Here is a 27,713-nt window from a genome sequence, read left to right on the forward strand (position 1 = left end):
TGCCTACAACGGTGAAGGTCCCGAGACACCTCATCGGCCAACAGACAAGGCAAAGCTGCAGTCCACTTGGACTTCTTCTTCTTCTTGTGACTCTTCCCCGAGTGCCCGGAGGACCTCAAGTGCGAATAAGAGGATTTAGTGCTCCTGGAGCGGTCCCACGACCTCCTCCTCGATCGGCACCGTGACCTCCTAGAAGTTGCACGAACCGAAGTCGACTGCCAGGCCGCTATGAGCTTCAGAGACCGCTCTCTCAAAGCATTCAGGGGCATGGCCCAGCTTTCGGAACACAACTTAGAGTCATGGTATATGTTAAGATACCAGAGACATACCTGATGGGGGTTAGTCACGGACATAGCACGATGGCAGGCACCACCCGGCTTGAACCCAGTCTTCCTTGACGTTATCCTGCAAAGACTTCAATAGACACGACAACAAAGTAAAAAAAGGCCTGCCAAAAAGGCAGAAGGTAGCTCTAATTCAGACCTACGCTTAACTGGTGCAGAAGGAAAAGAACTGACGTACGGGCGCCAGGGTGGTTCCTTTATAGGCGACAATGACCTCACAGATGGCTCCAACGACGCTGACAATGCCACGTGGATCCAAACGACGCACGCGGATCAGAGCAATGCCAACAGCACGGGTACTGCTCAGCAAAAATTCTAGATTCCAAGCTGACGCCAGGAAAATCTAAGATAAGGAATCTGCAGCTAGAAGTCTCTATCAGAAATTATTCAACTAGGCCTGACAATGTGTAATGCACTACAACCTCTAGGGGCTAAATATATGGTTACACTGCATTACGTTCTGCCATTCTGTTTTCATGCGGTTATGTTTTCTAGGGGCTGATTATATGGTTACACAACCATGTTTCTTACAAATGTTATTTTTTATAGTGGTGGCCTTCTAGGGTCTGTTCTCAGTATATCAGTCAAGATACTACAATATTCGCTGTATTCAGAAACGCGCCCCATAATGCTTTGCGGGGGTTTCCTTTTACAAAACATTTTTCCAATAACTCACAAGGGATATCAAAATAATAATATAAAAAATATAATAAATAATGGCAATATTTTAATTTTTTTGCTGCAGATGAGGAAGAAGTTAAATTGAAGTGCTTTAGTTATTGCAGGTCCACTGGAATTAAGTGGCAGAGAGGACCAAATTACGCAGTAGGGCTAATCAATCTATGTGGCAAGAAAAGTCCAGTTATGCATTTACAACACCAATAGCTCTGACTCAAAGCAAATGTGAGACCTGTTGCATTACAAATGCTTGTTCTGTTTCTAGCTCTGACACTTTTGCTTTGTCTCCTGTGTTCCTCCTTCCTCATGTGGTCTACTTCTTCGTCCTCGACAAACGTTGGGGTTAAGTACCAAAATGTGCATTTTGTGTAGGGTGTTTACGTATCGTAACCATGTGTTTATCTATGATTCTTCATGTGCAGATTGGCTTGGCTGTTTGTGTATAATCATATGCTGATGTGCATGTTCATTAATGTAGTGTATTTATTTCTCATACTTTAAAGTAGCTCTTATAACTATAGTTTTATATAAATCTATGATTTCTTTGCTTTTGAAGTATAGTGCTATGGGGCATAAATGTTGTTTCTTGTATTTGTGTTACATGTTCAGTAAAATAGCGCAATGATATCAGAAAACTTGATTATATAGACAAGTCAAACACCTAATTTAAAACCACCATAACAACATAAAAGGTTTGTTCATTTTTCTCAGTTTCCAATAAACAACCTTCTCGTACTTAACTTGCACAAAAAAATTCAAAATACGATTCTCCAACACAAACTTTGTTCTAGATTTTAATTCTATTGCACTGTATTTTTCCAATTATTAATGTAATTATTGTGTTTCATAATAATAAGCAGCAGTATTAAAGATTGCTATTTATTCAGCTTCGTTCTGAGTACCAGTTGCCAATGTTGAAAAACGTCACTACAAAGCTTTAGTAGTCTCCAAGGATAGCACAATAAATTACACAATGTACCAGGAGTTGAGAGACAAACCCACCAAAGATCAGTATCAATCAGTGACAACTCAGCCATTCGGACAGGTTCCCACTGGTGTGTATAAAACACGTTCTGATGGATACCTCTACCTGTAGATTCCTCTAGTGTTGAGAAATCCCAAGCATCAGCCTGGATCCGGAATCTTCAGTGCCCTTTGACGCCAGTAGTAAGTGCTCGGTCTGTGTCAACATTTGGTGTTCTCCACAGTCAAGGTGTCCTCTCTGGATCATGAGCTCATTCACTCTGTTTCGCATCTTGCTATTACTTCAAATCAAAAATTAATTGCAGAGCTAAGATGTCTCCCTCAAAGCGTTCAGGATTTAAGCTTTGTACGGACTATGAAGGACAGATGTCCATTACTAAAATTCAACCTTCATAAACAAAACCAATACAAAATGTATTCCACTAGGCTACACCCACTGGGCTACATTAAACCTGCGCATATAAGATTGTTCCCAATGCCATGTACATCAATCTGAATCCCTAGAGCGTAAATAAAAGTGGCCCTTGTGGGATGCAATATTTATTGCAATCAATTAAATCTGACACCAACGTGTTTGGAAATATCACCTAGGCTGACGTTCTGTGGACTTACATACAGATGATGGTGCGTACTGCACCTGGTAATAGCAGTTTTTGCGCCTCATGTTTAATTTCAACTGGTTTGACCTGCAGAAATTTACCAAAGGGTTCCAACTATATTGCACTCAAGTTACTGGGTGTGATAACCATTGAACACTTATAATTCTGGCCCAATGCAAGGACAGGCACTCATAATCAGACTCCTATTCTCATTCGTAGCTGTTCTGCAAATATTTATAAATCACTGCTCCTGGTAAAAAGTTGATTTAAATAATCGTATTAACCCCAGGACACAGCGTAACCAAATAGACAGCATTCTGCATCTGCAATGCAATAGGTCTCGCATTTATTTGCATTACAGCTATTGGCATTGTAAATTAATTACTGGACTTTTCTTGCCACATAAATTAGTCAACCCTGCCTCATAATTTTGTCTTTACTTGCCATATAATTCCAGTGGTCCTGCATATAACTAAAGCACTTCCATTTACCTTCTTCCTCTATCTGCAGCAAAAAAAGTAAAATGATGCCATTTCGCATCCTAATTGAAATATGCATGCTAATTCCAATAGAACACCACTTTCACCACCCCAAAATTAGAGTTGCTGGCTGGCTGTCACAATTCCCCCAAAAAAGACACAAAACAGCGGAGAAATAAACTAGAAGGATCACCCAAACATATCAAGAGTGTTCAAACAGTCAGTGTAATGAGGATGTTAAATTGGCCTGAATTATGGTCATAATTGAAATAAGGAGAGATTATTAAAACATGCAGAATTATCATATAAACCTTGATCAGAAATAAACGTTTGGCATTAGAATGTAATGCTCAAATCAGCCCATAGAGAGCACCTTAACAAAAATATAATTTGTAAGAAACATGGTCATGTAGCCATATTGTTAGCCCCTAGAGGGCATAACCCCAGGAAACAAAAGGAGAAAGTAATGCAGTGTAACCATATACTTAGCCCATACAGGGCATTTTTAGGGCTAGCAGGTCTACTGCAATGATATTACAAACAAGGCCTTTAAAACAAAACTTCTCCAAGCTATAAAACAAAACTTCTACCCATGATAAAGTTTAGAAGACACTGAATGGTGGGAGGGATAATTCAGAGATGATGTAGACTGAGTGTTTTGAAGGAGGTCCCATTGTTCTAGGGCCACCACAGGCTGAGGTATGAGCAAAAATGTTTTGTAAAAGTAATGCTCTGCAAAGCATTATGGGGCAAGTTTTTGTGACGTAAATATTATAGTATGTTGACTGCAATGCCCAGAACAGCCCCTAGAGGAAACCACAATAAAAATAGCATTTGGAAGAAACATGGTCATGTAATGATACAGTCAGCTCTTAGAGAACATAACTACATGAAAAAAATGAAAGAAAGTAATGCAGTGTAACCATATATTTAGCCCGTAGAGGGTGCAGTGCATTACACATTTTCAAGGCTAGCAGGCCTACTGCAAAGATATTACAAACAAGGCCTATAAAACTAACTTGTCCCAGCTGTAAAACAAAAGTTCCAGCCATGTGACAGCTTAAAAAGATAATGGTGGAAGGGGTTATTATTTTGGAGTCCCCACTAACATAATGTGGGGACCCAGAGATGATGTAGAAACAAAAGGACACATTGTGGACAATGTTTTGAAGGTGGTCTCATTGTCCTAGGACCACCACAGGCTGAGTCATGAGCAACAATATTTTGTAAAAGTAATGCCCTGCAAAGCATTATGCAGCAAGTTTTCGTGCCATGAATATATTAATATGTTGATATGAATGTAATGTTTAGAACAGCCCACTAGAGGACACCACAATGAAAATAGCATTTGTAAGAAATATGGTCATGTAGCTATATAGTTAGCCCCTAGAGGGCATAAACACACAGAAAGAAAAATGGCAATAAATAATTCAGTGTAACCATATATTTAGCCCCTATAGGGCATACATCATTACACATTATCAGGTGTAGCAGGCCTATAGCAATGATATTACAATCACAGCTCTTCAGCCATGAGAGCGCTTAAAAAGACACTGAATGGTGGGAGGGGTTATTATTTTGGGGTCCCCACTAACCTAGTGTTAGGACCCAGAGATGACCTAGACAGAAAGAGCGTGTTGTGCTGAACGTTTTGGTGGTGGGTCCCATTGTCCTAGGACCACCACATGATGAGGTATGGGCAAAAATGTTTTGTAAAAGTAATGCCCTGAAAAGCATTATGGGGCGAGTTCCCTGAGTGCAGTGAATATTGTAGTATTGGATCGCCTGCTGTGCCTGGGAGAGCCACTTTCGCTTTGGAGATTTACGTTTTATGTAAAGCACTCACCAATTTCAAGCGTTTTAAGGGGAGAGCCACAAGAAATGACTCTGATTAGGTAACTGTGAACAATGTGACCAGCGCTCCAATACCGCCAATCGAGTTCACGCTGTTGTGGCTGTTCGCGCTGTGAGTGTCATGGCTGCCATGCAGCACGAAGACGAGAGGAAAAGAAAATAGTTTGCCCAAGTTGACGTATATCAGCAACTGTGCAATAATCCACCTAACAGGGACAGTCTGCAAGGCGTGACAGAAATAGCTTCAAGGCAGGACAAACATAAAGCATTTACCAATGGCATCAAGTGATTTTTGAAAGGCAAGCCCACGAACAAGTGAAAGTGATGGGCGTGGTTAAAAGCCCATAATACTTACAACAGGTCAAATCGCTTGCGTACTCGACCTAAAAAGACTAAATAGTAGGGATAGCTGTTTAAACCTTGCTAACTCTCTAGGAGTAAACTCATATTTAGATTTTCGAAATTCAAACTCTACACATTTGTCCCTTGTGCAATTTGTCTTAAATGTTGACTTGTTAGTCACAGTTTGAGGGGCAGAAGGAGGGGTTACTAGGCCTCACCCACTGGGGTTGAGGTCATGTGCCTCTGATGTCTCTGGAGTCCTCCTATCATGGATTAGCAAACTTTGTCAAGAACAACCCGTTCAGCACTTCACTGTCAGCAACAGTTGATGGCAAGCAACAACAGACTTCTCAGGGAGCAAGTACAGTGGTGCTCTAGTTCAGGACTCAACAATCACACAGCAGTTCAATAACTGAGTGGCAAACCATTCAACCCAGTGCTTTATTTTTAAGAAAAGTACATTATTACACACTGGAAATAAATACTACAAACTGTACACACAGGATCCAACTTAATGTCCTAGGCCAAATGCAATTTAGTGTCCTGGGTGCAGGGTTGGTTGCACCTCTATCTGCTAACTCCTCTCCTGTGTCCCCTTCTGGTCAGGCAATTCACCCTCAGGAATAAACATGACAGCGGGATTTAGGCTCAAGTGCAGCTGACTCCCTTCTCATATGACAGTGCACAGAGCCTCTGACTGTTCTAAAAAGCGTTTGCCATGCACTCAGGGTGGTCCAGAGTGCTTCAGGCAGTTAGACACTGCCCAACTTCATCAGCTCGCAGTCCATCTCCTGCTAATGAGAGGGCTCGCAAAACACTTCTCCAGGTCGGGCTAGACAATCCAGGAGCAGGTGGGAAGGTGTCCTGTGCTCACTGTGGCCTCACATGGGACCATCTTGTTGTAGTCACACACTGCCCAAAGTCAGAGGCAACAAGACTTCTCACAGGTGCCACTCCTCTTGGCAAGGCAGCTTGAGCCGGGACACATACTTTATTGGGCATGGCAGACCTATAACAAGCCAAACCTTTATTTTGGGTCACAGCAGCACAGGTCAACCTGCAACTATGCTCTGGTAACAGCAACGCACACCAAGCTGCATTTCCCAATGTTCTCGCCTGAAATCATTAATCTGAGAGGCAGCTATCTATTGACACCTGGGGCACACAGAATGCTCTCCACCACTTTCCTCTGGATCCCACCAGCTCAGGTCAGATGAACAGCTTCTACCAGCAAAGTACAGACTCTGGTAATGCACCCTCACCTCTGAGAATCTGACTGTAGGCAGACACCTGCTCTGTCTGCACACCAGACCTCCGAGTACTCTGTAAAGCGCTCCCTTTTTTAGTCAAAGAGAGCTTGGAACTGGAGCAACAAGTGGGTGTGTGGCTCCCACTTTTACAAAGTAAAAGTAGACAAAATATGTTTAACTACTATGATAAACTTTCAGAAGCAGTTTGAGGTGATTCTCCTTTCAAATGCCCTTTCCTGCTGCTCTCTAAGCACAGCCTTTGTATAGAGTGGCACTCCTAAAAAAGGGTAGTCTCCGTCCAAGAGTACCCAAAACAGAGTCACAAAGCGGTCTTACCTTTCTGCATCTGGCTGTCAACAGTTACACAGAAGAGTGATTAGGTGAATGAAAAAGGTCTGGCCTCCTCTAAGGGGTCCCTTTCACATTGAACAAAGATTGTAATTCCACCCTTCATCCTCACCATCTACCAAGTGGCAGTGCTACAGAAAGACTAACAAGCACTCCCCTCAGTAAAAGGCCTAGCAGAACTTATAATGGAGTCTTGTCTCCTTCATCTCCACTTCAGTGTTTAGGTCTCCTCCTTCCAGCTACAGGAATGCCAGCAAACAGACTTCCACTATCTGAGATAACATTACTTGCGTTTTGTGCACAAGGGCAGGGAATGCAAAATGGATTCCCTAGGTCTCAATTACTCTGGGTCCTCCATACAAATAATGCATGCATGAACCATGCAGGCCAGGCCACATACATATACACATCATGCTTTTGGGATATTAACACTATGATCTACATTAGGGCCTACTAGTGTAGCTTTAGATAGTGAGCCACCACTCCAGCAACACAGACTTAAAGTCTGGTTACTATGGATTCACAAAACATTGTACACTGCCACAACCTTTCTAAGTACTTAACCCAGAAAAAGGACAGTAGGCCACTGTCAGTGCAATGATGGCAGGCTTGGCGCACCTCTTAAGGTCAAATGACAAGTCCAGGACCTCACCGAAGTTAAGGGACAGCCCTAGGCCACTGTGTACATACAAGATTAATGTAGGAACACTACTGTACATCATACAGGGACATTCCCTTACCAACAGAACTCCACTACTTTATCCAACGTTTCCAAGATAGTTTTTTTCTAATTGTACTAGAATATAATTTGGCTTTCAGACATAAGTGAGTTTTCCCAACAAAAGGAGGCAGCTTGTTAGTGCATAGGTTTAGGAATTTCTTCTTAGATTTTGTTAAATAGAATTTAAGATAGTATACATTTGCTTTATTTTTTGCCCAACATCATAAGAAGTTCTTAAATACTTCACACTTTAATATATTTAATCTACAATGGAAGCAAGAAGGCATGACATAAATATTACAATCTTGGTTTACCAGTATTAATAAATTCTACCTCTCGAGATATCTCTCAATTTAATTCAGTATTGGTATAATATTATAATACATTAACAGTGAACAACCTCTAAAAAAATGTAACTCCTAAATGCTTAAAACCATGGTTTGCAATTCACTTTTAAATGCAACTTGTTTTAATAGGCAGAGCTCACATTTTCTTCTAATTATTCTGTTTACCTGACAAGATACTGCAGTTACTCAACAGATTAGATAGGGGTAACAAGATAGTACAGGTTTGGAAATACAGTGGATCATTAGCATAGGATATTATTGTCAAAACCTTTTAGAAAATCTAATTTCTGCTAAATTAGTTCCAAATACAACTAATCTACTTGATGTAAATCCATTTCCACAACTCTGGGAAAGGCCATCTGTACTTTGTTCCTATTTAAGTCAACCAGGTCAATCTCTTATTAGTACTGGCAGCAACACAGTGATCCTTCTAAAAACTCACTTCTGACTGAAATGATTTTCAGCATTATCTCTACTTGCAAAGAGACAAACACTCCTACGATGACATTAAAAAATGATCTCCAATTGGAAAAGACAGTTGTGCGCATTCCTGGCACTGGAACAAGATCAACAAGGCAACATTTACACTGATAGGTAGGACATCTCATTTCAAAATATCAAATAGTTTTAATAAAAAGAGTGCAACTGCATCAATAAAAACAAATGGTACCATTCTCCCGAAAAGCCAATCTGCCATATGTTTTCTTTATTTGTAGACTAAGAATTGGATTTTGTGTTTCCTGAAAAATGATCCAAGCACCAAACATTAGGGACCCATTCGTCTTATAGTTAACAATATTCTTAAACAAATCATTTACTTATCTATTTGAAACCACTTTTTCCATTATATTCAAATTTCCATAGAACGGAAAATTAATTATATGTGCTCAATTTAGAGAGACCGAACTATCTTTTTTAAATAGAGTGTGTCTTTCCAAAGTGTCTTATTTCTAAGTCTGTTACTGTGAAGGTTTCTGCTTTGATTGTCTAGTTCCAAAAATACAGGTCAAGGAAAGAAGACTTCTTTGAGCATTTTAAAATGTAGTGGATGGTTTAGTTCTGCTATTATTCTACTGATGGTCAGACTATGAATATCTTAAGGAGACATGTTAGAATTACAACATTTTGAAGGATCTTCCTTAAAAAACTTCAAAGTGTTCAGTTCGTTTTACTGAGTAGTTAATTAGAAAAACACTGAATATTGCCTTCAAAGAATGCCACAAAGCAAACATATTGTTTAATGATCCTTCATTCACTTCCATGAAAAATTAGAACTCTTCTTTCTCACCCAAAAAAAAAACACCATCAAAAACGAGGGATGATTTCAGGCACCATTATTTCTAGGCAGTATTAGTTCTGAGAACGTAAGTGTAAGATAAACCCTTGCACGGTCCGAGCCACTGTTTTCTCAATTCTTGTTTCTAGCACTCAGCCTAAGAACTGATTGAATATTAAAATAGAAAAGGCAATCATTAAGTGTGGCTTATCTCCAATCGGAAAAGACTATAGTCACATTTATTTAGAAATATGTTTATATTGCCAATTATTCACCAGTGTCATGCTGCTGGCACAGTGATCCAGCAGACATCTAAGACAATATTAAAACCATCCCATTGTCATATTCGTCTCTTTAATTACTGTTGTAATTGTGATAGGGATTTATGGAAAGGAACAATATAAATGCTTGGCTTGTAAGCATTAGCCAGGATCATCTCCAGTTTCTTCTACTGCATGCAGAAGGACTACCTTATCTTTTGCATCACTTACCGTCCATCCTGGCTATTATTTTAAGACACACTTTTTTTTTTAATCAATGCAGACAATTACTTACCAAGAAACAGAACAATCAGAATTATTATGATGGCAAGGAATGCCTTGTTCCAGTAAGCTGCAATTCTGTTCCACAAGTTGAATTTAAAAATCTTATGCCATCTGAAAAAGAACACAGGACAAGTCTATCAATCAAAATAGATTAGTTGACAAAATATTAGATTGATTCAAAGCCAATGGCTCAAAAGCAGAGCTATGTTCGTTCAAAGAATTCTCTTGATACTACACTTTCAAATGTAGTTTCAAAATAATCTCTTCACTGCTACATAAGCATACCTTTGTAATGATCATAATTCAGATTTTTGAAATTAATGATATGAACAGAAAACACAGCCACCTAAGCTTTTTCTAATATTTTGCTACAGTCTGAAAAGGAAAAAAGTATTTTCCTAGTTTATTAAGAAATTTAAATGTTCACCTTCATAGAAGAAACCAGAACGCTAAATATGTTTGGAATTAGAGGGTAAAATCATTACTTTTTAGTCAATCAGAAAAGAATGATACATTTTGAATTACACTTCAAGTTTACCCGGGTCAAATTACCTGCACAAAAAGTGTATGGGGGCAGAGCTGTCTTTATTGTTATGAATAAAGGACAAATGGAGCTGTCTGCCAGTGCAGTCTTCTCAGGTAAACAATTGGCCAATGTTTCTTTGTCCTTTATCTATATTGATGTATGTTAACTTCCATTACACTAAGGATTCAAGATTAAATGTGTAAGCAGTTACGTACCCACACATGTATCCATAACATAGTCCAAAGATGATCAGCAACTGTTGTACATATTAATCAATGGCACATCATGCCCACTTAAAAGCAAACACTCCTGCCTTTGTATATCTGACATTATCCTCTTAAAGCACACAAACGTTCCATATTCTGACATTTGGCACCTTGCCATCCTAATTTCTTTGGTAACTGCTGTGAATTTGGAATCTAAAGTATGCCCATTTTCTAAGCTCAGGCTTAGGAACCAACTCACTCACCATGAAACACGTCCTTGGCCTATTTAGGATTCAAAATATATTTTGTACTTCACCTTGCTGAACCCAACCTGATTCGGCTTAACTGATTTATTGATTTTGTAGCATATGCTGCTTCTGAAGGTCTCCTGGTGCTTGAAGAAACCTGATGTGATACTTATAGGCATAAGCTTCATGATACCCATGAACGAACTAATTAGGGCACAAATTATTACCACTTACGCCCTCATGAGAAATGCAAAATTAGATTTGACAATGATCACTTGAGGGAAAGCATGATGTGACCACAACCTGACCATGATGCAGTGACCAATGGAGTGAACATGAAGCAATTTGGCGCTGACACCTGCCGGCAGAGTGGCTGAGATCTGTGCCTGCAATGGGGTAGCTAACCAGTCACACCGCTGCTCTCTCTGAACCTCACCCGGAGACACTGGGACTTTGAGAAGGAGATCGGTGTGACACAGAAGCGAAGCCTGAGCTCAGTTCCCACCTGCCCATCAATGGAGTGCTTATCAGGGAGAAGTATGTGCCTCTGTACACAGCATCAGCACTGTCTATTTGGACACACATCAGAGGCAAATAACTGTCTCAAATTAACAAAATCTCCTGGACAACCCAAGGGCCTGAGTGGGGACTATGCAACTGTGCTGCTGGGAAGGCACGCTCAAATCTGATAACTGCCAAAAAGGAAAAGTACTGTTGCGTAGGCTCTCATTATTCTAATGAGACTACTGGATTTTGAGCAGCAAGATCGTCCACAGTGTGAGAGACTGAGTCTGACCCACAGTGGCTGTCACCTTTCGCTCCAAATCTGGGTTTTGCTACGGCTAACTAGCAGTGCCTCATCTCTCCCGAAAGGTAGAGATGATTGAGCAGCCGAGCGCATGACATATTATACTTCTCAGGGAAGTCGTGGTCACTCAGGTCGCATCTGGTTCTCTTATTCACAATTCGGTCTCATATATAAATGACAATGAAAGCAGTATAAGTTTTAAAGACTGGTTTAATAAAACGACTGCATTTTAGATGGCAAAACAAGAGCTGCAATAACCAGAACGAGACAACATAATACTGAAATGGTGACGATGAGAGTGAAGCATAAGAATAATGCTATCATATTGCCACTAAAGTCGATGGACTATTTTCTATCTGAATCATAATTTGAGCACGGCATGTTAAGCTCTAATCCTGCCTTTCAGGTTCCCCCGGGAGGACATCAACCCTCATACCTGAGCAAAGGCCTGTAGTCTGCATTAGCATTTGCAGCAAAGCATTCAGCATACAGTTCTGGTTCCCTGGCTGGAATCTCCCTCTTAACATGTAATGGGACTAGGAAGTGTTTTTATGGATCAAATCTGTTTATTGGTATTTAACATACATAAACCAAATACAAGCTCTGTACCTAAATTCAAATCGGTCGGCTGTCAAGATTTAACAGTATCCCTTGCCACACATGTAAGTGGACGGCCCATCAGTGAATATTGGTTGAAATAGCTAGCCATACTTCCTCCACCCAACCACCCTCCTCTAAGTGCCTATAGCCGTGGCATAGATAACAAGACAGTCCGGTCCAAGGAAGAGCTGGAGAACAAAAAACAAACAGGAATACAAAATGCTTCCCCACGCCACCCACCGCAGTACCACCCCCTTTCCCCCCTACCTCCCGTCCCGGCCCTCTCAGTAAAGACATTCGCCCCCGGCCCCCTTCTGTCTTCACCGACCAACCTCCCATCATCAAGTATCTCGTAATAACCCCGGAACCTTTAAATATGCCAGGCAAGTCAGTTAGTTAAATTCCGTGGACAAAATCTGAATGAACGGTTTCCATAGAGTACAGGTGTCTCCCGCCCGCTGCCTGGACGCCAGTGTTAATTTCTCCATTGCCAGGATGAACCAAAGCTTATGTAGCCAGGAGGTATAACTGGGTAGCCTGTCCGAGCCCCAGAGAGCTAGAATCGCCTGCAGCGCAGCATTAAGGGCCAGGGCCATCTGCCGCCCTCTCTGTGAGCGAAGAGGGAAGGTGAGAGGGTTGGGTAAACCCAAAATAACATATGACGGCAGACTAGGGATCTCTGTCTGGAAAACTCTATCTATGTCATCTAGGATGCTCTTCCAGTATCTCTTAAACTTGGGGCAGTGCCAAAGTAGGTGTAAAAGCGTGCCCGTGTTGCCAAACCTTCTCCAGCAAAGGCCCGACTTAGAGGGACCCATGCATTCACCCCTGCCGGGGTATAGTACCATTAGGAAGGCAGCTTATATGCCGTCTCTGTCCCTGACGTTTTGTAAGCAGTGTGATGCGCTCTATAATGGATACTTTCCCATTCTTCCTCTGTCAACTCCCTCCCCAGCTCTACCTCCCATCTCCTCTGCCTCTAGGATTTCATCGGCCGCACCACCCCCTGCAGCAGTCTATACAGTTCCGATATCACCCGCTTATCATCTTTCTTTACCAGAAGCAATTTCTTGAATGATGTAAGCAGCCTGTCTATCAGAGGCCTATTCACCGGCAGAAGAGCCCAATGCCGAACCTGGAAGTACATTAGCCTATCTGCCTCCGTCAGTCCATACGTCTCCCTCATCTGGTCAAAAGAAATTACTCCATCCGCAAATATACTCCCTACCCTTTTACAGCCCCCTTAAACTTTGCACTTTTATAGCGCACTACTCACCCGTTAGGGTCTCAAGGCGCTGTACTCATACCGCTATGTAACCCCTCCTGGCTTTTCCCTGTGAGGTGCCCACTCCTGGGCACCCCCAGGGTGAAGCCAGGCATCCAAGCGCTGTTGGGGCCGTTGTGGAGATTAAGCAAGCTATTGCCCAGAGTTGCAGAGTGGGACCCATTAATTAGATTAAGCACCAAGGCGAGAATTATCTGGTCCAAGGGAATTGAGCCCAAGACCTGCCGAGGCGGGACTTGAACCCTGGTCTTGAGCCAGAATTCTGCTTCTGGGTCTGCCGCTCTAACCATTGTGCCACACTTCTCCCTTCATACCAGCGACGAAAATGCTCCACCTGTAGACCTGGGACAAAGTCGGGATTCTCACAGATCGGTGACATAGGATATGGGAATGTCGCCAGACCGTGCTTTCTCGCCACCGCATCCCACACCCGGTGCGTCACACCCGTAACCAGAGAAGAATATAGACCCGGCGCTCTGTGCCAACGCCGAAGCCAGGGCTCCTTCCAAATATGGGACCCAGCGAACGCCTGGTCCATAAAGCACCAGTGCTTTTCGGTGAGCGGGCGACTCCACTCCAGCAGAAAGCGCAGCTGAGCGGCTTGAAAGTACCTCAACAGGCAAGGGACCGCCGGTCCTCCCGCCCTCCTCAGGACGGTACATGGCGCGCCACGGGATCCGCGCTGGTTTCCCATCCCAAATGAATTTCAGAAATCGCTGACTGGAGTGTAGCTTTAGTGTGTGGCGGCGGCGTCAGAGGGAGAGTTTGAAACACAAAGTATGCGCGTCAAAACAGTCATCTTCACTGCGGAGACCCTGCCAAACCAGGAGAGCTTCTGTTTCCCCCATTTCCCTAGGTTCCTCAAAATCTCCCGGGAGAGGGAAGTGTAGTTCAGGTTAGACGTCCTCGCCACCGAAGTAGCCAATTCAATACCCAGGTAGGATACATGTGACGCTGACCATAGAAAGGGATATCGAGACCTTAAGTCTTCCTCATGCTCTGGTAGGGTTGACAGGCTTAATACTTGCGATTGCTGCATATTCACTTTAAACCCAGAGACCCCGACAAACGCGCTAAGTGCTTCCATGAGGGCCGGCAGAGAGACCACAGGATCCGCCAGAGTGAGGATCACATCATCTGCATATAAACTAATGAGGTGATAATCTCCCCCAAATTTGACACCGGAGATGTGAGGATCGTCGCGAAGGCGCTGAGCGAGAGGCTCCATGTAAGCGCAAACAATAAGGGGGAGAGCGGACACCCCCGTCGCGTCCCCCGCCCTATCGGAAACGGAATAGACAGATTCACATTTACTTGGACCGCGGCCTTAGGTGCACAATAGATGCATTGAATCCAGGACCTGAACGCCGGACCCACTCCAAAGCACCTGGAAAAGATAGGGGCAATGTACCCTATCAAACGCTTTCTCCGCGTCAATGGAGAGGAGGAGTGCCTCTCTATAAGATCTGTTAGTTTTATCAATTAAGTGTAAGTGTAAGAGCCTCTTTGTATTGTTCCAGCACTGTCGGTGGGGTATGAAGCCCGCTTGATCCGGGTCTACAAGTCCAGGCATAAAGGGATTAAGGCGCTGCGCCAGGATGCCGGTAAAGACTTGGCATCTATGTTTAAAAGCGAGATGGGCCGGTATGAACCACATTCCTCCGGGTTCTTCCCCGGCTTATGATTGACCGTGATGGTGGCCTCCAGCATGCTGGTCGTGAGGGTTCCGGTCACCCGAAAGGAGTTAAAAAGCCGCACCAGGAGCGGGGCCAGCTCTGGACAGAAAGTTTTATAGAAAAGCGCAGTAAAGCCATCCGGGCCAGGCGACTTCCCAACCGTCAGACGGGAAATCGCAGAGATCACCTCCTCCAACCTTATGGGCTAGTCCAGGGCGATCGCATCCCGCTCACGGAGCGGGACAATTCGACAGTACGCGAGATAGGAGGAAGTATCCGCATCTTTCCCCGTGTCTGCTACATACAACTCCCTATAAAATTTAGCAAACCCCTCAGCCATTTGCCCATCTACTCGTACCTCACCCCGAGAAGGGGATCGCACCATCTTTATAGCAGTGGCCGATCGCTGCACCCTCAGATGGTGGGCGAGGAGTTTCCCACAGCGATTGCTCCCTATATAGTATTTATATTTAAGTAGAATTACTGCATACTCTGCCCTGTCCCAATCCAGCCGTTTCAGCTGATGACGCGCCTTCTCCAGTTCCCTCCACACCCTGGAAGCGCCAGTATGCTTATGGGAGCGCTCTAGAGCTGACACTTTCTGTTCTAACACCTCTCTCTGCTCTCTTCTAGCCTTATTTTCTTTGTCCGAGAGTGATATCACCTCTCCGCAGACAACTACCTTCAGTGCCTCCCAAAGTGTCTAGAGGCTAGTCATCCCGTCGTCATTGTGATTAAGTTAAATCAAGGATCGTGCGTCGCAGCGTCTCTTCCGCTACCCGACTTTGCAGTATGGTGTCGCTAAAGCGCCAGCCTGGGGTCCCGACGCGCCCCCCCATCAAGGCGGGCCACTAACGTAATGGGGGGGATGATCTGTTAGAGCTCGAGGCTCAATCGCGGTCTCCCTGATTCGGGAAGTAAACTCTGAGGAGGCTAAGAAGAAATCTATACACGTGTATGTCTTGGAGGAGGCCGAGTAGTATGAATAGTCCTGGAGCATCAGATGCACCCTCCTCCAGACGTCCCCTAGATCACAATCAGCCACACATAGTAACAGTGATCAAGATCAGAGCACATAGGAATTTCAGGGGAAGCACAACCGCATAAAGCAAATGCGCACAACAGGTGCATATCTAACACACACAAGTCCTCTATCGTACGTCCAAAAAAAGGCAAGATCCAGCTAGGGGTCGGCAACACTTCACAAGGTCGCCACTTGGCACCCCCACCACCAGGGCCAGTCTCCAGCAGCTTCACTACTTGTTCTAAATACGACCCCAGACCACTGCAGTGACACTCGGGGACTATCCGCTTTTAGGCACTGGTCCCTGCTGCAAGACTGCTCAGTACAGATCGTCTCTCCAGCGCTTGTTCGGTCGAGGACGGCCTCAGTTGCTTCCTCTTCTTCTCCTTCCGTCGCCATCGCGGGCGGTCCTCAGAAGCAGCCTCTTCGCGCGGCCCGGCGCCCCGGTCCGTCAACTCCAAATGTAGGATCATGCGCGCCTCCTGCAATGATTTCACCTGAAGCAGCTGGTCCCGCCAACAAATCATAAGTTGGAAGGGGTGACCCCAGGTGTAAGGCGTAGAGTTCGCCCGAAGGTGCTCCGTAATGGGCTTGAGTTCTCTTCGCCTTTGCAAGGTCTTCAGCGAAAGGTCCTGGAATAGCTGAAGCGCATGCCCTCTGAACTGGACATGAGGGAGGTTTCGCGTTCTCTGCAGGATGCTTTCTTTAGTCAGGTAGGTATGCACACACGCTAAAATGTCAGGATCCACTGTGATCTCTTGCGTATCCTCCGGGCCCAGGATGGAGCGGAACAGCGCCGTAACAAACCCTCTACAATCTTTTCCTTCCACCCCGGCCGGGGTGCCTCTGATGCGTATATTATGCCGCCTAGAGCGGTTTTCTAAGTCCTCCATCGCCATCTGCAGGAGTTCCTGTTGCTCACGAAGACGCAGGACCTCCTGTTGCAGTTGTTCTACTTCTTCACCCGGGAGATCTCGCTGTCCTCGACATTCGCCACCCTTTCCCCTAGTGATGTAATGTCCGCACGTAGCTCCCTCATCTCCTGGGAAATGTCTCTCCGCAGCTCCTGCAGATCCATCCTAAGCGAGTCAAACAAGGTGGTGAGAAAACCTTTCGTGACTGGGGCCCCACTGTCGTCCTCTGCCTCACCCCGGTCCGCAGGCCCCTTCGCCAGGACGGCCCCCTCAGCAGGCTTGCCCTGAGCTGGGTGAGATCTTGTCAACATCTCCCTCACCGACTGGTCCCTTTTCGCCTTAGAGGATGTCATCAGAAATCAGCTCTCCCGCTGGCGTAGGGCCCAGCCCGGCACTAGTTGCGGTCCACAATGCTGCACAACAAACTGACTCCTTGCCGGATCAGCACCACTCACTGGAGCAGCCCGCTCCCGCCCTCTTCACTCGTTCTGGCCAGGGAAGAACGACCGTCCCCCCTCCTCGTTTCCTTCTGGGCCGAATTAGCAGGGCACTTTCTGTTGTGGGGCCCCACCAAAGCCCAACTCCGACGAGCCGTGTCCCAGGTCGCTGCCGGCCCGCTCACACCAGGGGCCGATCGTCCCACCGAGCCGAGGGCCCACCCTCACTCCCGCACTCCGTGGGGCCCTCACTCTTCAGAGACCAAGGGGGGGCCGGGGGAACTCCACCGCCACTTCCACCACTCTTCGGGGGTGCCACTCTAGCCCCCTATGTGTAGAACGGCCTCCACGGGCCCGGAAGGCCGAGGCCATGTGTCGCTCCTTCAGTTGTGGTCCCCCCCACGGCCCCGTACCTCTGCGGCCCAGCTCCCGCTCGCCCGCTCCGCTATGCTGAGCTGAGCTGAGCTTTAATGGGCTCAATGCCGACCGCCGTTCACGATGCCGCTCTGCGCGGCCAACCGCGATCGCAGCCCGGGCCCAGAGATGCTCCTGCCCGGCAGCCCCGAGGCTTCCTGGCGCCCCTCGACGGCGCCCTCACTGCTGGGGGCCCGGGACCGCTGAATCGCTGCGGAGGCCCGGGCGGCGGAGCCCACTAACACGCGTATGTTCACGGCGTCATATTGGCCACGCCCCCTTTGGAAGTGTTTTTATAATAACACAGCTAATGTTCTAAGAAAATGTCCCTACGTTAGGATGTGTATTTTCTACGAATGTTGGAGACTAAACTTCTACCACGTTCACCGGCAGTGTACCAAACTGTAGCCTTGACTGAAGCACAAAGTGATCAAGAATGTGTTGTTTGAGAACACAGTGCTGGGCTAAACAAAACAGTTAGAAAGAAGAAATTAAAACAAGACCGTAAAACTGGTTATTGTAAAAGTAACAATGCACAGCGGCCTAGTGTATTAAACTAACGTGCATGGAGCTATAACTAAAATGGCTACACAACAGTACTGTGGTTTTGAAATACTAGTCATTCACATTATAGGCCTCTCCTACCCACCCTCGCCCAAGAGCTCTTACCTGGGAGTGTCATTTAACAATGTGCACAGACAGAGATTTATTTGACAAATTATTACAATGCTGCAGTTCATACAGCTGAGCCTGCTCTTGCCCACGTGAAGCTTCCAGCCCCCTCCTTAATACAGGACCACCAACTATTTATTTCCTGATCAACTGGCATAGTAGACTTCAAGATGGTTTTAAAAAGAGATTAAGATATATACTACAAAGGACTCCTGATTGCTCCTGGTTAGGCTTGAAGATGTTGATGCAAGAGTACCAAGTCATGAAACAACACTTATCCACATGGCTCCAACCACCTAATTTGAGCCATGTAATGAAAGGGAGCCTATGGAACTGCTGTGGGAACTGGCTCCAAACCTCCTATGTCCTTCCTTTAAACTGATCAAAGTTAAAGAGGACTCTTGCTGATCATCATCAGCTGGAACATGGATCCCACCAGTAAATCCTCACTCCACTATTCCTTGACCGCTACCATACTCTTGGATAGTCATGGATACAGGAGACCAAAATTTGGACATGCTTACCTATGAGTCACTGCGCATGCTGAAATGCTTCAGTGTCATCAACGGCATTAGATATTTGTTTATACTCTGCACGAAGGTGTGGCTGGACAAGCAGACCTCACATATAATATGGCTGAATGCCACATCTTGGATATTGTAGACAACTCAGTCACTCAAAATAAAAAAGTGCTTAAAGATGAAAGAAGTTCTAGACTTAACTCAAAGCCCAAAACAGGAACAGTGACGCCAGTTTAAGAAGAATCAACATTGTTATCACTGGAATACCCGAGCCAGCAAACACAGGAAAGACTGAATTCTTCAAGGAATCACTACTTGCAGACTTTTTTTAAAGTTCTAAGTGGCTTTGTGTGTTACTCGTAGACGATGTCCATTGTTCACCAGACCCTAAGCGGCAGGCAGCCGTCCTTGAGAGACCTAAATTAGTGTGCTTTTTCAACTACAGAGACAGAGTCACTATCCTGAGGCAATAAAAGGAAAAATTCCAGCAATCATACCAAGACTCCTCGAAGTCCACCTTCCCAGACTTTACAGTGGAATCCCAGGAGGCTCAGCAGTCATTCACAGTTGTCAAGAAAAAAATCCAGCAAGCCATTAAACCTTACTGCATGCTTTGCCTAGAAAGCCTATAGGTCATGTCCCACACCACATTTCTATGCCAATCTATGTAGCTTTAAAGATTATGAAAGACGATCCCGGACAAGACTATCATTTGAGTCAGCAAAAGATCCCTCACAATTGAGTGACGTAGACTGATTGTTTACCCCATTGTCTCACAGCCATGTTTCCAATCAAACTAATTGCATCACTCATGTTGTTTTCTTACTATACCTGTCTAGTCCATCTCAAAATTCCCAATAACCACCTATCACAACTCAGATTTTAATCGATTTTGAACCACAATGTAGGTTGTGGGAACCAGGCAGAAAAGATGGAAAATGTTTGACTTGGTACAGACTTTTGATATTTCGGTCAGTTAACTCACTTACAATGTTATACTGGAATGTTCTGTGTTTGCTGCATTTGCCATATAACTCCAGGTTAGGGGAAAAACAGCATCAAGAGAACACTTACAGTACTTTCTGGTAAAAGGAGTCCAGTGTTAACCTCAGTAGGTTCCATTATGTCTTAGGAAAACAGATGCATGGTCATAAAACACAAATTCAGCTCATGACCAGGAATGTAAGAGGCTTAAATAACTCAAGCAAATCCAAGTGGGATCTAGCATATTTGACCAGACACAATGTCGACAACACCCTTTTACAAGAAACAGTCTTATACAAAAGCAGTAATCTGCACATATATGGAACAATCACAGATTCTTAGCATAATAGTTTGCTTTCAAAGTTTGCTGTAATTCCTGTAAGGTGCACCTTCTGCCCCTTAGGCATAGCTGCAGATTCTGAATGGCGACCTATGATATTACAGGGGATATTGGGCTAGTCAAGTGACCATTGTCAATACTTGCAGTCCTAACACCCCACTATCCCTCCTTTACCAAGATACATTAGAAATAGATTGGGGGGGGGTGTGGCCAAACAAGATGGCCAGCGGGACGCGCTTCTCGTGAGCTCCCCCCAACCCAGCCCGATCCTGAAGGAATCCTGGGGTGGTGCTCTGACCTACATGGTAGGCCTATATCCTGCTTTGGGACTTCGGTGAGCCCCATTTCGGCGGCACGAGGAGGAAGGGCCTGAGCCGCATGGCGAGAGGCAGGGCGGAGTACAGGGGAGGACTTGGCTCGGGCATCCCAGCTGGACTTTATTCGCTGCCAGGACCCTGGACTGGTGCCTGGGCTCCCCTGGTGGTGGATTCATGGGCCCGTTGGCTCCCCTGGCGTGTGGAGTCCTGTGGCTGGGCGCAGTGGAATCCGGCATGCCCCGCTGCATTGTTATAGAGGGGGCTCGACATGCTTCCCCCTGCATCGGTGATCGTCCCGAGGTCGGATCAACATCTGAGGATGGTGAGGAGCGGGGGCCCGGGTGTCCAGAAGTGAATAGTTTATTCTGGGCTGCTGTGGAGTGGTTGGGGGCAGCTCGGCAGACTGCGGCACTATCTGGAGGTGAGACAGAGGTCACCATTTGGAATATTGGTGTGTGTGTGTTCTGCACTGGTGGAGTGATCTCTGTGGCCCCATTGCGTGGAGGAGTCTGGGACCTGCGACACAGCATATATCTACCACTCCTGAATCGTATGAGGTCTGGGCTGGCGGCACGGACACATAGACATTATAGTGGCCCATTCTTGTGGTTATTCGGGGCCAGACGATTGACTTGCACTAATTGATGGGTGTTACAGCTCAACAGTGCTTCATCTCTGCCCCTTTAAGTCAGATACAGTGGTGATACATCCTATTATTTCTAAGTTGATGGTGAGATGGGGCGGCATCGGCAAGCTACTGCGTCGCACAGGAACACTATGGAGCAATACACTATGTCTACCCCAATGCCGCAGTGCCAGACACGTATGGGAGTGCCTGGAGTAGTCCTGGCTGCTATATAGGGCTCTGGAGGGGCTTTTGAGGACTGCTCATGAAACCAACAAGGTTGTGTTTGAGAACTGCAAAATCTCCATTTATCCGGACTATACAAACAAGGTCCAGACCTCTAGAAAGGGTTTTTTTTTGGAGGTGAAGGCCAAGCTTCATACCATGAACATCAAATATATGTTATTGTATCTGGCACGCTTGAAGGTGCTTTTGTTGGACAAGTCACATTTTTTTGAACATCCTGAGGAGGTCTGGCGTTGGCTGGAGATGTGGGACAAAGCTGGCCCAGGCCGATCTGGGCGATCTGGTCTGGGGGCTGCTCGTGCTTCTGGTGTGAATGGCACAGACTGGAAGAAGCGTGGGGAGAGCCAGATGCAGGTTTCTGCGCATAGGAGTGTCGACTCTGACAGCAGAATTGAAATTCAGCAGGATGGTTCTATGGTTGTGGTGGTTCCTGAGCTGGCTGCCAAACTCACTGTGGCGTCCGATCAGAGAGTGGAAATGATCACTTGATCTTGTTGATCCTTAGTGGATGCTGTTCTCACAAATAGCACTGGGGGTATTACATAGTAAGGGGTATTGAGATCACAATGGATATGGATCCAAATGGGCACTTCATGAATCTGTATTATATGATTGGGGGGGGGGAGCGGAGGGGAGACAGTGCTTTTCTTAGACTTTTACTTAGGTTTATAGGCACAGCATAATTTTGTTTACGGGGTGGGGGTGGTTACTTCCACTGTGGTGGTCGGGTTCTGGGGTGTTGGGGCGTAGGCTGTTGTCCTGGTAGCATCTACAGTATGTTTTGATATGTCTGTTTTACTGTTTATCCGGGGTGGGCATAGGGGTTTGGGGTTACCAAGTTCGTGCAGGTTTGCATGTATTTGATGTTTACGGCAGCAGTGCATGGTTGTGTGTGGGATGTGAAGTAAGGACTAGTCTTGCCTTCTCTTTTTGGGAGGGAGGTGGGGGGAGGAGGTGCAAATGGGACGGAAGATATGAAGTCTTAACATGGGTCGACAGATTAATATGCTGACATGGAATGTCAGAGGGCTGAAGAGCTATACTGCGTACTATAGGGTGCACTCCTTCCTGAGGAGGCATAAGGTACATATAGCCTGTCTACAGGAAATGCACATGACAGAGGAAGAATTGCAAAAACTGGCTAAGAAGTGGCGGGTTCAGGTGTCCTCCGCGTCCTTTTCCTCTTATCCAAGGGGTGTGATGATATGGATTGCCCCTGGGGTCCCATTTACCCATGTCTACAGGGAGTGCAGAATTATTAGGCAAATGAGTATTTTGACCACATCATCCTCTTTATGCATGTTGTCTTACTCCAAGCTGTATAGGCTCGAAAGCCTACTACCAATTAAGCATATTAGGTGATGTGCATCTCTGTAATGAGAAGGGGTGTGGTCTAATGACATCAACACCCTATATCAGGTGTGCATAATTATTAGGCAACTTCCTTTCCTTTGGCAAAATGGGTCAAAAGAAGGACTTGACAGGCTCAGAAAAGTCAAAAATAGTGAGATATCTTGCAGAGGGATGCAGCACTCTTAAAATTGCAAAGCTTCTGAAGCGTGATCATCGAACAATCAAGCGTTTCATTCAAAATAGTCAACAGGGTCGCAAGAAGCGTGTGGAAAAACCAAGGCGCAAAATAACTGCCCATGAACTGAGAAAAGTCAAGCGTGCAGCTGCCACGATGCCACTTGCCACCAGTTTGGCCATATTTCAGAGCTGCAACATCACTGGAGTGCCCAAAAGCACAAGGTGTGCAATACTCAGAGACATGGCCAAGGTAAGAAAGGCTGAAAGACGACCACCACTGAACAAGACACACAAGCTGAAACGTCAAGACTGGGCCAAGAAATATCTCAAGACTGATTTTTCTAAGGTTTTATGGACTGATGAAATGAGAGTGAGTCTTGATGGGCCAGATGGATGGGCCCGTGGCTGGATTGGTAAAGGGCAGAGAGCTCCAGTCCGACTCAGACGCCAGCAAGGTGGAGGTGGAGTACTGGTTTGGGATGGTATCATCAAAGATGAGCTTGTGGGGCCTTTTCGGGTTGAGGATGGAGTCAAGCTCAACTCCCAGTCCTACTGCCAGTTCCTGGAAGACACCTTCTTCAAGCAGTGGTACAGGAAGAAGTCTGCATCCTTCAAGAAAAACATGGTTTTCATGCAGGACAATGCTCCATCACACGCGTCCAAGTACTCCACAGCGTGGCTGGCACGAAAGGGTATAAAAGAAGGAAATCTAATGACATGGCCTCCTTGTTCACCTGATCTGAACCCCATTGAGAACCTGTGGTCCATCATCAAATGTGAGATTTACAAGGAGGGAAAACAGTACACCTCTCTGAACAGTGTCTGGGAGGCTGTGGTTGCTGCTGCACGCAATGTTGATGGTGAACAGATCAAAACACTGACAGAATCCATGGATGGCAGGCTTTTGAGTGTCCTTGCAAAGAAAGGTGGCTATATTGGTCACTGATTTGTTTTTGTTTTGTTTTTGAATGTCAGAAATGTATATTTGTGAATGTTGAGATGTTATATTGGTTTCACTGGTAATAATAAATAATTGAAATGGGTATATTTTTTTTTTTTTTAAGTTGCCTAATAATTATGCACAGTAATAGTCACCTTCACACACAGATATCCCCCTAACATAGCTAAAACTAAAAACAAACTAAAAACTACTTCCAAAAATATTCATCTTTGATATTAATGAGTTTTTTGGGTTCATTGAGAACATGGTTGTTGTTCAATAATAAAATTAATCCTCAAAAATACAACTTGCCTAATAATTCTGCACTCCCTGTATAGTAAAGCGGATGTGAAAGGATATATTTCTACAGGGCACATTAGATGGGGTGCCCCTTACCATTCTTAACACTTATGCACCCAACATAGATGTTCACTCCTTCTATGATTATATACCTGAGGTCCGGGGGGGGGGGGTGTTTGACGATCCTCTAATATGGGCTGGATATTACAACTGCATATTGGATGGTGAGAAGGACCGTTATCCGTCTAAAATGGGCACTAAACCATTGCAGGCAAGATCTCTCACAGAGGTTATGCACAATTTAGGGCTCTAGGATGGGTGGAGGGAACTGCACCCTGAGGGGAGGGAGTATACCTGTCATTCTAGGACGCATAATACATATAGTCGGCTGGACCGTTTCCTCCTGGGTGGACTGACTTGTTCACAGGTGTTAGATGTCAAGGATCTGGGGAGGTTTTTGTCTGATTATGCACTGAATCGAAGCAAGTGCTGTGGGGCTCAAATGTCAGGGTGACAGGCAGTTGGCACATGCTTATGAATTTCCTGATGGATGCTGGCTGTCGTGATAAAATAGAGGTTGCCCTTAAGGACTACATGGACTTGAACTGGGGCACGGCCAACTCTAGGGGAGTAGAGTGGGAAGCCATATAGGTCGTACTGAGAGGGGTTTGTATAGGCACGGCTTGTGGGGTGAGCAAACAAATGGAACAGGAACTTAATGATTGGGAAGGTGAGCTGGAAGTGTTGCAGTAACAGACGCCAATAACGAGGGAGGTGGAACAAGAGCAGCTCAGATTGTATAAGAAGGTCAGTAGCTGCTGGGAAACACTAGATAAAGTCACACGCAAATTGTATAGGCAGCGCCTTCACAGAGAGAAAGACAGGTCTGGTAAATTACTGCTGTGGATCCTCAAGCGGGAAGTTGAATCCCCTCCCATTCTACATATTAGGAATGCAGATGGTGTGCAGATTACTAATCGCCGGGATATCTTTCGGATCTTAGTGGAGCATTTGCAGGCAGTGTCCAGTGCTGGCGCATCAGTTTGAGATGTTGACTTAGGAGAGTTTCTGGAGTGGATGCGACTTCCGCGCCTGGAGCTGGAAAGTATGGAGAGTCTAGAGGCTGAGATAACTGTAGAGGAAGTGAGTGCTGCGGTGGAGGCATTTTCTAAATCTAAAATTGCCGGGACGGGATGGATTCCCGATTGAGCTGTATCAGACATTTTCTCTTCATTTGCGAGAGAGGCTATTGGCGGTGTTTGAGGATGCCCGGGAGTGGGTTATTTTTCCAGAGACCATGCGTCAGGGCGTCGTCTGTTTAATGCTTAAGCCTGGGGGGGATCCTGGTGACCCCTCCTCTTATCGCCCACTCACCATGCTGAATAGTGATGTCAAGATTCTGTGTAAACTATTGGCTACTCGGCTACGTGGAGTGATTCGGGGCTTAGTGCATGATGATCAATGTGGTTTTATACCTGGTCGTAGTACGACTTATAATTTACATCGTTTGGCACATGTTTTGCACGAAACCATGGGGGTGGAGGACGACTTGGTGCTAGTGTCATTGGACCTAGAGAAGGCTTTTGATTACAGTGGAGTGGGGTACTTACTGGCGGTGCTGCGAGGAATGGGATTTGGCCCCCATTTTTGTGTTTGGGTTAGTTTGCTGTACACTGCTCTTTCTGCACACACTCGGGTGAGCGGGGAACTTTCGGAATCCTGGGTGACTGGCAGGGGAACAAGGCAGGGGTGCCCACTGTCACTGCTTCTTTTCGCCTTAGCAGTGGAGGTCTGGCTACGTGAGGAGTTGGTGTCCTGGGGCGTTCAGGTGGGACAGGTTACCCATATTGTCTCTCTATATGCTGATGATGCGGTGGTATACCTTCGAGAGCCACATGTTTCGGTGCCTTTCGCTGCTGTTGCTGGAGGACTTTGGGGCTATATCTGGTCTTCAGGTAAATAGAAAGAAGTTGCTTTGGTTTCCTTTGGGGTCATTAAGTGGTGCCTGTTTGGAAGATTTGCCGGTGGTGGGGCTCAGGTGGGAGCTTGAAAGCTTTAGATACCTGGGTCACTCACACTATGGCGGCGCATGTGACTCATAATGTAGAACGGGTGGTGACTGGTCTGGAGCCCTCGGTTTTGTTTTGGAATAAGCTGTGGCCAAGATGGTGTTCTTGCTGCAGTGTCTTAACCTTGTACAGAATTCCTTGTTTCCACTGGCCGCTCGGCTCTTTGATCGTCTGGACAGTTTGTTGATTTCACTGGTTTGGGCTGGGCTTCATAGTATGGTGGCGTTGTCCACGCTGCAAAGTTACATGGTAGACGGAGGATTGGCTATCCCTAATATTAGACACTATTATTATGCAGCACACTTACAACATGCTGCAAAGTGGATTACTCAGGCGGACATCCGGGAGAAGCAACTATTTGCAGGCATTCTGGAAGGTTGGTGCACATATTGATGATGGGTGGTCGGTCGGAGACTGCTGTTCCCTATCTGGTCAAAACTACTGCATGGATTTGGGATCAAGCCGTTAAGAAAGTGATTCGACATGCCCCATTTGATAGGGAATTGAAGATTTGGGATTTAGTCCCCTTTAGGAATATGGATATTTTAATGTCAATGGAGGCTTGGTGAGTGGGAGGCTGTCTAGTGGCGGGTATCTTCTACCCCAATGGGGAGTTTATCTCCTTTCAGGAGGCGTGGAATACGTCTAGATTGTGTACTGGTCAGTTCTTGCAGTATGCCAAGATGAAAAGCGTGGTTCAAGAAGTCTGGTCTGGATTCCCGTTGGCTCCACCAACATCAAAGGTGTTCAATGGGCTGATAAATTGGGGTGATTACCCTGTTTTATAAAGTACTTCAGGGGTGGGGTCAACCAGGTGTTGTGTGCGCAGCTCGCAGGGCCTGGGATCTAGAACTGGAGGATCCCTTAGAAGACATGGACTGGTATATGGCGCTGTCGCTGGTTCGCAAGAATTCTTGTAACAACAGGTTTAAGCTACTGCATTTTAATTTTGTCCACCGTATGTAACTTACACCTGCTCGTCTTAATAAGATTAACCAGACAAGAGAGGTTGGGTGTCCTGGATGTGGGGAGATTGATGCCTCCTTTCTCCACTTGGCTTGGTCCTGTAGGCAGGTGCAGCAATTTTGGTGGGAGGTGGTTAAAAGGGTAGAAGGGATCACAGGTTTGGAGCTTGAAGCGACACCTCTGACCTGGCTTTTAGGTGCGGTGCGGAGACCACGGGTAGGCACTTCCCATATAGACTTGCACAACTTGCTCTGGTGCTGGCTAAGCGTAGGCTGGCTATAGGCTGGATGAGTACTTG

General features: G+C 45.6%; 1 protein-coding gene across 2 annotated transcripts in view; it reads right to left on the reverse strand.

Moving 5' to 3' along the window:
- LOC138288322 (B-cell receptor-associated protein 29-like) overlaps positions 1–27,713 on the reverse strand; it is a 306,007-nt gene that overhangs the window by 223,374 nt on the left and 54,920 nt on the right. For both annotated transcript variants that reach the window (XM_069229838.1, XM_069229839.1), the window contains exon 3: positions 9,778–9,878. In XM_069229838.1, coding sequence (XP_069085939.1) covers positions 9,778–9,878 — 101 coding nt within the window. The remainder of the gene's footprint in view (positions 1–9,777; positions 9,879–27,713) is intronic.

This window comes from Pleurodeles waltl, chromosome 4_1 (genome assembly GCF_031143425.1).
Source record: "Pleurodeles waltl isolate 20211129_DDA chromosome 4_1, aPleWal1.hap1.20221129, whole genome shotgun sequence".
Classification (NCBI taxonomy): Eukaryota; Metazoa; Chordata; class Amphibia; order Caudata; family Salamandridae; genus Pleurodeles; species Pleurodeles waltl.